Source organism: Thermomyces lanuginosus, assembly GCF_041956635.1.
Source record: "Thermomyces lanuginosus strain ATCC 200065 unplaced genomic scaffold VTN49scaffold_24, whole genome shotgun sequence".
Lineage (NCBI taxonomy): Eukaryota > Fungi > Ascomycota > Eurotiomycetes > Eurotiales > Trichocomaceae > Thermomyces > Thermomyces lanuginosus.
Genome location: NW_027192358.1, coordinates 41,694 through 55,161, shown reverse-complemented (window position 1 = coordinate 55,161; position 13,468 = coordinate 41,694). Strand labels below are relative to the sequence as shown.

Sequence of the window (13,468 nt, the reverse complement as noted above, 5' to 3'; positions counted from 1 at the left end):
TTGGTAATGTACGCTGTCCTTCAGCCTCTGACTCTACAGCCTGAATTAAACCTGCCGGTGCTAGTTCTGCTTTAAACTTTGCTATTGACAGCTAATGGTAAGGAGGAACATCATCACGTGATTAGGGTAACAGCCAGTCCGCCTGTGTTGCGTGAAGTTGGGGATTATCAACAAGCATTTCTCATGAGGGTATGGTGTGTTCTATATCAACAGTAATGGGACATAAGTACAGCAGATCTCAGCGAGCACCAGGCGTTGCTGAATTCTGGGTAACACACAAGGGTATCATAGCCCGAATCGAGGTATTACGTTCACGACTCAGTGCCTCGCTCCTCACCGCCGCCGCCGAAGAAGCTCTTCTTTTTCTCTTCTTTCTTCTTCTTCTTCTCTTCTTTTCTCTTCTTCGTGGCTGCCTCGGCCATGAGCTGCTCAAACGCCATATAGTCTCCTTCTTCCTCAGGATCTCGCTCAGCCTGTACAACGATAGCGGTCAGGTAATAATGCCTCCAGAAAAATCCACGGCATTCCATACCTTTTGGTAGATAGTGCCCGCAATAACCAAAGCGTGCGCACGCTCAATCCTCTTTTCAAGCTTGACAGATTTATCTCCGAGCACCTGATCGCAGACATCTCGAAGCACACTCTGAATTTCGAACTTGCTTCCTCGCCACGCGGCCGCCAGGATTTTTCCCGTGACGAGCTTCTCGTATTCCGCCTTCTTTTCATCTGTCCAGTCTTCACCACCACGTTCTTCTAGCCTGGCCATTTCTTCCATTGTCATTTGCGCATCAATCGCGGTAGAAATGGTAGTCCATGTCTCCTTCGCCAGAGTACCTTTATCTTTCAAACGTGAGAAGAATCCAGAGATACCCAGGAACTTCTGCGATTTCAAGAATGAAGTGGCTTTCTGAACGTAGGTAGCACCAATTGCGTGTAGAATCTCAATGCCAAAGGACTCCATTTTGAGATTCTCAACTTCGAGGCGGATCTTCTCCTCGAATGCACGCGTCATCTCTGGAGTCTTATCCGTTTCTGTCCAAACACTGATTCGATCGATCAGCTTTCGTGCAAGGGTGTCGACTCTCTCCTGACGAGCTCTGCGACGTTCCGCCTCATATGCAGCAAGTTTTTCTTGCTGCTCTTTGGACAACCCTCCCTTTTTCTTCTGCTTCTTGCGCAACTCCTTCTCTTCTTGAGAAACACCCGCAGCCTCTAGTCTCGCTTCCTCCTCGGACTTGTCCATGATCGCTTGCCGGGCAAAATTTGGTCTAGGAGTGCTGGTGCCGGAGCTGGCGCCTGCCGGCGTGGAAGTGCCTGCGGCCGTCTCCGAAGCTCCAGTAGTATCGCCGCCGGTGGACGTTGTCTTCTCATCATGAACATGGAGCTTCTCCTCTGTCGCCTTGGCCAGCTCCTCGTCCTCCTCTTCCTGCTCCATGGTGATCTCCATGGTTGCAGTCAGATCCTTCATGAGAGAAATTTCTCCGATCAAGTCGACGAACGCTTCTCCTCCAAATATCATGCTAAAGAACTGCGCCGGGTCCTCTGCGCCTCCGAGTTAACAGGCTGCTCGTTATGTTTCTGATATCCTCGAACGTACCGAACCCGCTGCTAGGAACAGCTTGATCCTTGCCATATTTGTCGTACTGTTTTCGAAGTTCTGGGTCACTGAGAACTTGATACGCTTCACCAATCTATGCGCGCTGCTTAGTCTCGTGTTATATGATGCTGCTTGGGACATTGTGCAACATCACTGCGGGGAAATTTGTATTGCGTACCGCTTGAAATCTAGCATGAGCCGTTTCGTCACCAGGGTTCTTGTCTGCACGCAAGAGTTCAGCAACATCGGCCGCAATCAAGTCGCGCTTTCAAGACATACCAGGGTGCGTAGTGATGGCGAGCTTTCTGTAGGCTTTCTTGATTTCCAGCTCGGTGGCCGTGGGCGGGACACCCAAGGTGTCGTAGTAAGTCGTGTCCACAACCATGGCAGATTATTCTATAGCAACGAGCGAACACAAAATTCAAAGATCCTGACTCCGAACACACAAAGACAGCTAGAAAAATCAGCGACACTGGGAGTTTGGCCTTATCGAATGACTTTTCTGTCGCCTAGGTTTATGCCGTCCGACTTCGCCGCCGCCTAGCCTCAGTGCCTCAGGCTAGCCGCCGCCCGCCGGAAACCTAGGATTACGTAACCGGTGGGTAGGTGTTTGCATTGTTTGCTCCGGGTAAATTCCTTCATCCTTGCTCCGTGCTCAGGTTAAGTTCATTCAGCTCAGCACGGCCCCCTACTTTAACTTCATTTTCCGCCATGCTGTTGAGTTCCCCCATGGCCATTTTCAATTTCTGATCGCCAGTTTTGTATCTTGATCGGCTTCTGGTTTGCCTTCTCAGTACATATAATCAATTGCTTTCGTTGCTCCCAATTCGCCGCGGCTTCTTTTAGTTGTACTGAGTCTTTTCGGGCCAGACTGGCCATCTTTCAGCAGCCATGGGTTTGCTGTGGGACATCGTCTACTACTCATTCCATCCTCGCCAATTGAGGTCAATTGTTCAATGGTTCGTTTAGTTTACTTGATTGCGTATCGTCGTGGCCTGACTGTTGCACTCTATGTAGGAAAGTTTGGCACAACCCACCTCATGAGCGGGATCCATCCAAAGATCCCGAGACGCGGAAAAGATGCCTCTATTTCCTGCAAAAGACAAGTCGGAGCTTTGCGGCAGTCATTATGGAGCTCCATCCTGAGCTCTTGGTTGCCGTGGCCGTATTCTACCTGGTGCTTCGTGGCTTGGACACCATCGAGGATGACACGTCCATTCCACTGTCGGTTAAAGAGCCGATGCTGCGCGACTTCAAGAATTTCATCGAAATTGATGGCTGGACTTGGGATGGCAATCGTCCCGAAGAGAAGGATCGTCAGCTCTTGGTTGAGTTCCACAATGTGGTCACGGAATACAAGAACTTGAAACCTGCCTACAGAGCTATCATCAAAGACATGACCGACAAGATGGGCAATGGTATGGCGGATTTCTGCCGAAAGGCTGAGACCGAGGGGATCAGCGTCCAGACCAACGAGGAATTTGATCTGTACTGTTTCTACGTCGCCGGGCTTGTTGGCGAAGGGCTCACTAGGTTGTTTGTTGAAGCCAACCTTGCAAATCCCGCTCTGAAAAAACGTACAGAGCTCTACAAGTCGATGGGTCTTTTCTTGCAAAAGACGAACATCATCCGTGATGTCCGGGAGGACTATGATGACGGCCGCATATTCTGGCCCAAGGAGATTTGGTCAAAGCATGTGGAAAAGTTTGAAGACCTGTTCAAGCCTGAATACAAAGAAGCGGCTCTCAACTGCAGCTCTGAAATGGTGCTGAACGCCTTGGGCCACGTCGAAGAATGTCTCTTCTATCTTGCAGGAATTCGAGAACAGAGCGTTTTCAACTTTTGCGCCATTCCGCAATCCATGGCAATTGCGACACTGGAGTTGTGCTTCCGGAATCCAGACATCTTCAAGCGGAACATCAAGATCACAAAGGGCGATGCTTGCCAATTGATGCTCGAATCAACGCAAAATTTGCGTGTTCTTTCTGGAGCGTTCCGCCGATATGTGCGCAGGATTCATCAGAAGAACACTCCAAAGGATCCGAACTTTGTGAAAATCAGTGTACTTTGTGGCTCGGTTAGTATATGCAGCTTTTATGCCATTGCTCTGGGACTGACCGGATTATAAGATTGAAAAGTTTATCGAGTCAATCTTCCCGTCCCAAACGGCGGAGGATGCCCACCGAAAGATCAGCGGCCAGGCCTCAGAGGAGGAGGAGAAGAGGAACCAAGAGGTTTCGGAGATGCGGGAAGATGCGCTGATGATGTTGCTTGTCATGGGTGTAGTGGTGGTCGTTATCACATCGATTATGGTATGTGCCGTAATAACTCTGGATTATGTTACGCAAACTGACCGAGACGTGCAGTTTTTCGTTGCTTGGTTGTTTGGCGCACGCTTCGATCTAGCTTTCAAGTCCCTCAAGGAGGGCAACTTCCGACCACCGAACCGGATCCGACACGACGAATTGTAAAATTATACGAGCGATCTGTTCCCTTGTTCGTTTATAATTCTCTTGTCCCGCTACAACATTGTTGTATCATGCTTCGCCTCTTGTTTATCACGGGATATACGGATGGATACGTATTTAATATCGAAGGCTCCGATCGGAGACCATGACGAGCTGTCGTCCAAATGTGTTACCATTAATTAGTGGTTTGTTTCAACGAACCGAATCTGTGTGGTCAATCGAGCATATTGACGTTCCAGCATTCCTCATTTTACATCTTATTCAACGCCATCGATATGATATCTTGATAGCACGGATGTCAAATTACAATTCAGCCTCTCTCGTGGCTGCAGTTGTGCCGAGAAGTGCTTATATCAATACTCAAAACCCTGGCTTACTAGATTTGTGTCCAGTCTGCTTTGTGGACAATGGCACAGGTCACTGATGGCCTGGGACATGACAATCCAATGTAAAGACACAATACCACTCTGACTGTCCGTTGATTCCACTAGAAGCATGCAAATTGCTTCGCCGGCATTATGATTAGGATAGCTAGGAAAAGACGATGAATTACAATGAGGTCCAGTTGCTTTTGCCAACCATTCGTACATTCATTCATTTTTGGGCCGACAAGTCATTCATCAAACTTATATGGTGAGCAGAGATACATGTGTCTCTACTGGGGAGACTATCCATATACTGCTCTTCCGAGGATTTCTTGTTCGTAGGATGGAGTTGCCTGGCGGGGGGCTCCGATGTTATAGCTAAAGCCACAGGATTTGCTAACTCGAAGACTGAGGATTGCCAGAGTGAACTTTGTTCCGGGTTGTGTAGTGCTCTTTCGTGAATTTGAGCTGTCAGTGCCTCGAATCTTCAAGTCCTCCGATTCACTACGAGCAGAACGAGAATTACGACGACTCTACAGGACTGCTCGTTCCCGCTGTTAGCTGAATTAATAGGGGTAACATCATCCAAGTTACCTCCTGCTGTATAACTGTTGCGGCCAATCGTTGTTTTTAGTTCACGGCGAGCTGAACTGCTTGTCTCGACAGTTGACACTGTTTCTAAGGGATCAGAAATTGACAATTGCTTCATAAATTCTGAAATTTTCACTCCTTCGGAGCCAGGACTAGGCTCCCTTCCAATCGCAGCGATGAATTCCAGCGTGGAGCGCCCTGGCGAACCAGCACGCTTACGCCAGACTCGGCCCGACTGTAGTTATGGTGATTTTATCGGGTCTTTGCCGCTCGAGCTTCTGCTCCAGATCGTGGAGTATCTAGATCCAAGAGACATTGTCCGATGCCAAAGAATGCGCAATTGGCTCGTCGGGCTTCACAGGTTGATCCTAACTGGAGCTGTCCTAGGTCTCGAAACGATGGCGCGCGCTATTCACGCGTGAGGCTGTCATAATGCGTGCTTTGCATCGTACACTAGCAATCCTGGGCCTAGATAGCAAGGAGGTAGGGGTTGACGACGCGATGACCTATTTCCGATGGCGACATAGTTTGCAGCATGCTCGGCCGGTGAAGATGTTTATTTCCACGACAAGGCCACTGGGGCCCAGAGAATGCGTATATCATTCACGCCGGCTTTGCTATACTACAAATAAATCCAACAGAGTCGAAATCTTGGATCTCGAAACTGGACAGAAATCGAAATGGATTGGCGAAAAACTCCACGATGCTGGAGGAGGAACTCTATTCTGGAACTACTTTCTGTCGGATAGGTATCTCGTTATACAGTGCGAGTGTTCGCAAGGGCAAGTGTGAAATACGAGGCCACCTTTAGGAAGGATTGTCTAACAGGTTGCGCTAGCAGCAATCGTCTGACGGTCTGGGATATACACACATCACAGCGATGGGTCAGAGAGTTATCTCATGACATTCAACATATTTGGATTGAAAGGGACAAATTGGTCATGTTCTGCCCGGACTCAGAGTTCCCTGCCCCATACTACGTTTTGGATTTGAGTGTGGATGAGGTCCAAAAGATTGGCGATTTCGGCGATGTGTGGTTGTGGCACATGGACGCGGAAGAGGACATGCTCGTGGCAATCGAGATCGACTGGGACAAACATCCGCCGGAGGTGCAGCAGACCAAATTGACATTTACAGGGCAGCTTCTCGACAAGAAGCATTTCTCCCTGTTGCCTTCGGGTCGTGGTCCGGAGGAGACAAGGTTCCGAGCAGATCCATGGCGGTTTGGTCGCACTTTTGGACATAAAACAGTAACCCGGCTGCATTCGGTGGATGACGATGTCATGATGGATCTTATTTATGATCACGCTGTCGACAAGCTAAGCCTCCTACGGATCAATCACTCCGTACCTCCCAAGGCAACGCTCTTCATCCAAACTTTCGCGTTGCTCACCCCCTACATATCCTACCAATTGAACCTCCGTCGTGAACGATTCCACATCTGCAACACCGCCAACAGCACCTCCGCCTTGCACCGGTACCAGCCTGATTGCCGAGAGTTCATTTCTGACGAGATAACGCCCATCGGCGACCGCGAGGTCCTTGGCCTGGTTAGCGATTATGGCATTCAGCTCTGGTTCTTCAATCCAAACTTCGTCCCCGAGTTGCCGGATGAATATTCTTTTCGTGCGAAGAGAATGTGATTGAATTATGATGCATGAAACCCGTGATTCGGTATGCAATTTTGAACGAAATCCAATACATGAATAGCTTGCTCATCCTTCAATTAGAAATTCTCTCTTCCGTTGACACTATACAATGTGGTGGATCACGAAGCAAGAGAAGTCACTGCCGCTGCCAACAAACTCACATCTTGAAAGGCAGCACCGAAGCAGGACGATTTCTCGATGAATCAACCATGCTTATCAGTCATATACTGCACCACGGACTCAATCGGAGGACCGCTCATCCTAGCTATCATCAAGATAATCGTGATACTTCACTGGTAGTTCCAGCAGCTCATAAAACTATGGGAAGACAGCGTCCCGACTCCGCTGGTTTCATTACAGAGGAAGTCCAAAGCCATAAGAACCTAATGATAATGTCATAATCCGAGCGTCCACGACAGTCACAGGCAAAGGCGGGTCAGCACTTTCATCGGCGTGCTCCAGCGTAGTGCAAGACTGAGCGTTGCGGGTATGTCGAGATTGTAAAATTACTGTAAAGTTACAACACCCGTTACTTTGCTAGCCAGGTTACACCAGGTTATCCCGAGCGAGATAACCTATTCAAACTGGCAATGGAAACTTGGACAACGTTGAGCCGAACACGTCTCCAATCGACAATCAATATTACGTACTGTTCCAAAGAGGACCGGAGGTTGGCAGTCTGCGATGAGTCCTTTTGTCAGAGCATTTTTCCCTCGAAATAGACAGTTGCTCTCTTCCGATAGAGATGATGAACTCCTCCGTCGTCAGCCCTGCTGAAGGCTCACAATTGCGTCAGATTCAGCCTAAATATGATGATGATCTCATCGGCTCTTTGCCCCTCGAGCTTCTGCTCCAGATTGTGGAGTATCTAGATCCAGCGGACATTTTCCGAAGCCAAAGGGTGCGCAGTTGACTTGTCGAACCTTACTGTTTGAATTTGATTCCTAACTGGAGCTGCCGTAGGTCTCAAGACGATGGCATACGATATTCTCATCTGAGACAGTCATAATGTGTGCGTTGCACCAGACACTTGGAATCCTGGGCCTGGACAGCAAGCATGTAAGGGCCGACGATGCGATGACCTATTTTCGATGGCGACATGGCTTAGAGTGCGCTCGGCCGGTGAAGAAGGCGTTTATTCTCTACTCAGAATCGATGAAAGGGCGCGGCCAATTTGTATACAATTCGCGACGGTTATGCTATGGCACATTCGACTCTAACGGAGTAGGAATAATTGATCTTGAGACCGGAGAAATTTCAGAGTGGATAGACGAGATGAACGAGGATGAGGCAGAGGAATTTCATTACTGGGACTTCTTTCTGTCTGAGAGTTACCTTGTTATGATGCGTCAGGGTAGGTATGATGCCGAGCTTCAACCGTTCTTTTCTTTGTCGGCATTGTCTAATAAGAACCCTTACAGACACCCACCGGCATTGTGGACGGCGTGGAATATACAAACATCACAGAGACTCGTTAGAGAGCTTCCTTGTTTCCCTGAAAGACTTTGGATCGTGAAGGACAAAATGGTTTTCTTTGGTTCGACTGTAGAGCCACCTTTCCCCATATACATTTGGGACCTGAGCGTGGATCAGGTCAGGAAAATAGGCGACTTTGGAGATGTGTGGTTGTGGCACATGGACGCCGATGAGAACGTGCTGGTGACATTTGAGATGAACCGGAGCAAGCGTCCGCTGGAGGTGCAACAAACCAAGTTGACGTTGACCGGGCAGCTTCTTGAAAAGAAGCAGTTTTCCCTGTCGGTGTCTGGTCCTGGCCTGGATGATCCGAAGCTCATAAAGGATATACGTCCCTTTGGCCGTAAAACGGTAACCCGACTGGCATCAATGAACGAGGATGTCACGATGGTGCTCATGTACGACCACGCTATTGACGAGTTGAGCCTCCGATGGATCGACCACCTCCTGCCCCCTAAGACTACCGAGTTATCGAGGCTTTGCGAAATGCTCACACCTCACATATTCTACCAGTGGAACAGCGATCTTAACCGGGTCCACGTCTCCAATACCGCTACCGGAACCTCAAGCATGCGCTCGTACCAGGCAGATGTCCGGGAGGTCACCCCTAGCGAGAAGCAACCTTTCGGCGATCGTGAAGTCCTTGGTCTCGTTAGTCCCGATGGCATTCAGCTCTGGTTCTTCAATCCAAACTTTGCTCCCGACTTTCCGAAACAATTTGCATTCCGTGCTATGGAGGAAAGTGATTGAATTCACAAATAGAAGTCATTCGAACTAGTACGTGGTTCTCTTGAACGAATCATTGCACGAAGGGCTTTCCCTTCTTCTACTAATCTACTTTCGTCTCCCGTTGGTCATTCACTGGAGGATGCCATGGAGCAAAAAGCGGAGTCACTGCCGCAGTTGACAACTCAAAAATTGGTGGACAGAGTTTGAAAAAATAAGAATCCTTGATGAACCCTCCGCACTTTACATATACTACACGGAACGGATTCCGCTGGAAAGCCCAATAAGAGATCTCAACTACTGGTTCATCGCGATACATGATCAGCTCAAACAGCTGGACAATTGGGCTCACTAAACACGTAAAGATAGTACATCCAGCTCCGATTATTCTGTCACAGAAACGTCGACTAAACCATGAGAAGCCCATGTGAACATCAAGATCTGAGCACCCATGCCAGTCATGGGCAACGGAGACTAATAGGTCCATCAGCGTAGTGCGAAACAACATGTACAGTACGCCGTACTTATCGATGTTGAATTGCATTTGACCAAATCTAAATGAGCGAGCCATTCGTTTATTCGCGCTTATTGTACTTAGGTCTGCAATTGGGACGCCCAAATTGTCTTGCGCACCAAAGAGCTAACCAATCACCATTACCCTAACCCTAAGCTCCTCGCTGCGATGAGATAGCCCAACTTTGTTTGGTTAGTGTTGGGTTGATTCAAATACGAATCGAACAAGTTTAGGCCATCTCCTGCAAGAAGTGTTTGCCGCTACTGAGAGTAATGTGACAATGTCCGAAAAGGACCTGAAATTATTACAATACTTGGCAATATCCCGTATATCATGGCGCCTTGTCTTTGCCAGGCTGTCTCCCTTCAGAACCGAGAGAGGAAGTTCTACTGTGACGAATCCCCTTGTCGACCACCCCGCTGAAGCCGGGAACTTGCTCGAATACAATTGTGATCTTATCGGCTCTTTGCCCCTTGAGCTTCTGCTCCAGGTCGTGGAATATCTTGGCTCAGCAGACATTGTCCGAAGCCGAAGAGTGCGTAATTGCCTCGTCAATCCACAAATGTTTAAATCCTAATAGAGGCCGCCCAAGGTTTCGAAGCGATGGCGTACACTATTCTCATGCAATACAGTTGTAACGAGTGCATTACACCAAACACTTGAATTCCTGGGCCAGGACGCGAGGATGTGGCGGCCGACGATGTGATGGCCTATTTCCGATGGCGTCATAGTTTAGAATATGCGAAGCCGGTGAAGAGGGTCTTTCTTCCCTTTGATGAGTCAAGGAAAGGACGCACAGATATTTTGTACGATTCTCGGCAGCTCTGCTTTGGTTCACTTTACGCGAACACACTGGAAACACTGAATCTCGAGACCAGACGCAGATCGAGATTCAACGGTAACGGAATGGGGCCAATAGCGTCATCTTGGAGTTATTTTCTGACAAACGGCTATCTTGTTTTTATGCAGAGTACTAGGCAAGAGTAGGTAGGGCCTTTAGCCGATTCTTTCTGAGATCATGGAAGTGTCTAATAGGATCTCTGGCAGGCATCTCCTGACAGTGTGGGATATACATACCTCACAGCGGTGGGTGCGAGAATTCCCTTGGCCCGCCAGCGTGGTTTGGGCCAAGAGGAACAAAATAATCACGTTCCTTTCGACCTCGGAATTGGCCCCCATGCACGTTTGGGATTTGAGAGAAGGCGAAGTTCGAGAAATTGGCAGCTTCGGCAATGTTTGGTTGTGACACATGGATGAAGACGACCTGGTGGCAATTGAGATCGACTGGGACAAGCGTCCGCTGGAGGTGCAACAGACCAGGTTGGCGTTTACGGGGGAGCTTCTTGACAAGAAGCATTTCTCCCTGTCACTGTCTGGTCGTAGCCTGGACAACACAAAGTTAGGCCTCATCGGTCGAACCTTTGGCCACAAGGCAATAATCAGGGTAACGGATGAAAATGCCATGTTGGACCTCGTTTATGACCGCGCTGTTGACAAACTGAGCCTACGATTGATTGACTGGCCCTCCCCTCCGAAGGCCAAACAAAGACGGCTGCTTAGATTTTTGTGCGCTGCTCACAGCCTACGTTTCTTACACATGGTGCCCTTTACTGGGCCAGATCCGTGTTTTAAACACCGCCAGCAGCACCTCAACCATGCACTCGTACGAGCCAGATGACTGAGAGGGTTCACCTTGTGAGATGTTTCCGATTGGCGACCGTGAGGTTCTTTGTCTGATTAGCCATGAGGGCATTCGGCTCTGGTTTTTCAATCCAAGCGTTGTACCTGATTTTCTAGATGACTTCACTGCTACTGTAATGGATTATTGAGTTCGTAAAACGGAGATCAATTTTGTTTTAGACCCTAGGTGCTTCTGAACGAATCCTTTTAATGAATGGCTTGGTCCTCTTTCATCATTCTCATTGGCCTCCCATCCGGCAACAGGCCATACAATATTTCGCTCTTATCCGTCTATGGATTGTGCCGTGACACTAAAATTCTGAATGGCCCGTAGTGGGGGAAGAGTAGGAACCTTGACAGTCATCCATATAGTTCCATTTCCGTACCTACTCTTTTCTCACATAGGGCTCCTAGCCTCGCAAGTATGTTTGCTGCGCAGGATGACGGGAACATTCTCAGTCCGCAACACCCATGAATTTGTGACCTTCCACTCCTGATCCGGCCTCGCGAGTTCCATCTAAAGGCTCGATCGTCAGCCACATCTATGGCGACGGAAGAGAGAGAACATCAGAAAGCTTACATGGAATTTTGCAAACAAACTTGCAGCGGATTTGTAAATCTCCATCATCGCGATATGCCGCCCTAGACAAACTCGCGGACCCATGCCAAACGAAAACAGTGTATTGGTCATGCGCTTGCGCCGAGACTCAAACTCCTCATCGGACTCCAATGGCCGCTGCAGCCAGCGGCTTGGGTCGAACGATTCGACATCCGAGCCAAACACTGCTTCGTCCCGATTGACCACCCACGGATTCATCCCGATGACGGTTCCCGCGGGAACGGTACGGCCGTCAGGGAGACGGAATCCTCCCTCGGGCACCACACGTTCCAGCATGAGGGCGAAGGCTGGGTGAACTCGCAGCGTTTCGTGAACAACAGCAGTCAGGTACGGAAGGCATCGCGCGTCCCTCCAGCTAACCGGGACCGTGAGCTGCGCTTTGCCCAGCTCTTCCTGCAGTGTCCGGTAAATATTCGGAGCATTGAGGACATAGTAAACCATGGCCGTCAGGGTGTACGCGGTAGGGTCGCTGCCGGCGACGGTGTTTGTCAGAAGGTAAGAAATCATTTGATTGTCATCGACTAGATCCGGATGCTTCTTTTGCACCTCGAGGTATTTGCCCAAGAGATCCACCGGTTGGCCAGAGGGCTTCGTCTCTTGCGTCAACTGCCGTTTCTTGTAGTGCTCGAAGCTCATCTGGACGGCCCATTCCAGCTGTGGAGGACGCAGCCGAGGGATTGGGTTGCGCTTGAACAGGTAGCCAATCTGAGGTAACTGAGAGACCTGCGTAAAGATGTTAGCTTTCAGCGAACTATATGGAAGATATTAGTGGTAGGTATTTTGGTTCTGACCGCAGCAAAGTAGTCAAAATCATTATCCACACATTTCAGCACCTTGCGCGTGCGCGGGCAGGGATCTCGAGTAAAGCCGAGAGGTTCTCCAAACGTCATGTAGCCCATTGAGTCCCATGCGACTATATGCCGTTGGTAAGAACCCCATCCATATTGAACAGGCGAATCACTCACAGAACATAATGTATTCCGCCATGTCGCACGGGATCTTCTTGTCTGCAAAACGATCAGTCAAGATCTGGATGAAGTCGTTGACCGAGCGATCCAGCAGTTCCTCCAGGCTGAGGATGCTGCTCGCTGAGAAAAACGATCCGATTGGCTTCAGCACCGACGAATGCCATTTCTCGTCCGCCGTTGAGAATAGATTCGGCTGAAACTTCCCGTCCGGAGTTGAAGACTCCTGGACTTGATACATGGGACTCTGTGATGTGCCCTAATTAGTGTTCATTCCATTGAAACCACCATTGCGATAATCGGAGCAATCTCAGAGGCAAATTGAAGTGATTGAATCTTACCTTGATCCAGGGTTTGGTCGAGTTGTAGACAGTCTTGATGACCGATGAATCGGACACACTGAGAGTGTTCGGCCCCATCCTCACAACAGGGCCGTACTTGCGATGAAGCTTCATCTGGGTAAGATGAACGTCGCCATTAGTCGTCTTCAGGAACCGCCAGAGGTTAGTAAACTTGGTCGTTGTAGGTCCAGGAAACGATTTCAGAGGGGATTTGATGTAGTTGTAGAGAAACACTGAGAGAATCACACAGAGACAGCTATCTTTAACGACACAAAACAGTATGATCCCCCATGGGAGCCGGTCGTATGGGACGAGGGTTTTATAAAACGTCGCAGCCATGTTTACACTCTCGAACATCCTCGAAACTAGCAGGCTGGAAAACTTTCTTCTGCCCGAGCAAGATGTAGGGAAAAGAAGAGAGTAGACAACGAGGGAGAACTATAAGTACTGAAAGCAGATTGCCAGATTTGGCAATTG

The 13,468-nt window shown here is 49.1% G+C and overlaps 5 protein-coding genes across 5 annotated transcripts; 3 read left to right on the top strand and 2 right to left on the bottom strand.

Moving 5' to 3' along the window:
* Positions 1–311: 311 nt before the first annotated feature.
* Positions 312–1,982, bottom strand: VTN49DRAFT_1933 (uncharacterized protein; the record flags this gene model as incomplete). Its single annotated transcript, XM_069409602.1, has 5 exons — positions 312–473; positions 533–1,542; positions 1,598–1,691; positions 1,776–1,819; positions 1,877–1,982. 5 exons carry the CDS (start codon positions 1,980–1,982, stop codon positions 312–314), a joined length of 1,416 nt encoding a protein of 471 aa, XP_069269690.1.
* Positions 1,983–2,488: 506 nt separating this feature from the next.
* Positions 2,489–4,068, top strand: VTN49DRAFT_1932 (uncharacterized protein; the record flags this gene model as incomplete). The annotated part of the gene is made up of 4 exons (XM_069409601.1): positions 2,489–2,556; positions 2,615–3,674; positions 3,727–3,909; positions 3,964–4,068. The coding sequence occupies 4 exons, from the start codon at positions 2,489–2,491 to the stop codon at positions 4,066–4,068; spliced, it is 1,416 nt and encodes a 471-aa protein (XP_069269689.1).
* Positions 4,069–5,962: 1,894 nt separating this feature from the next.
* Positions 5,963–6,664, top strand: VTN49DRAFT_1931 (uncharacterized protein; the record flags this gene model as incomplete). Its single annotated transcript, XM_069409600.1, has 1 exon — positions 5,963–6,664. One exon carries the CDS (start codon positions 5,963–5,965, stop codon positions 6,662–6,664), a length of 702 nt encoding a protein of 233 aa, XP_069269688.1.
* Positions 6,665–7,415: 751 nt separating this feature from the next.
* VTN49DRAFT_1930 (uncharacterized protein) lies at positions 7,416–8,896 on the top strand (the record flags this gene model as incomplete). The annotated part of the gene is made up of 3 exons (XM_069409599.1): positions 7,416–7,571; positions 7,634–8,028; positions 8,092–8,896. 3 exons carry the CDS (start codon positions 7,416–7,418, stop codon positions 8,894–8,896), a joined length of 1,356 nt encoding a protein of 451 aa, XP_069269687.1.
* A 2,567-nt stretch (positions 8,897–11,463) lies between these two features.
* Positions 11,464–13,330, bottom strand: VTN49DRAFT_1929 (uncharacterized protein; the record flags this gene model as incomplete). The annotated part of the gene is made up of 5 exons (XM_069409597.1): positions 11,464–11,583; positions 11,647–12,408; positions 12,477–12,598; positions 12,651–12,909; positions 12,992–13,330. 5 exons carry the CDS (start codon positions 13,328–13,330, stop codon positions 11,464–11,466), a joined length of 1,602 nt encoding a protein of 533 aa, XP_069269686.1.
* Between the last annotated feature and the right edge of the window lie 138 nt (positions 13,331–13,468).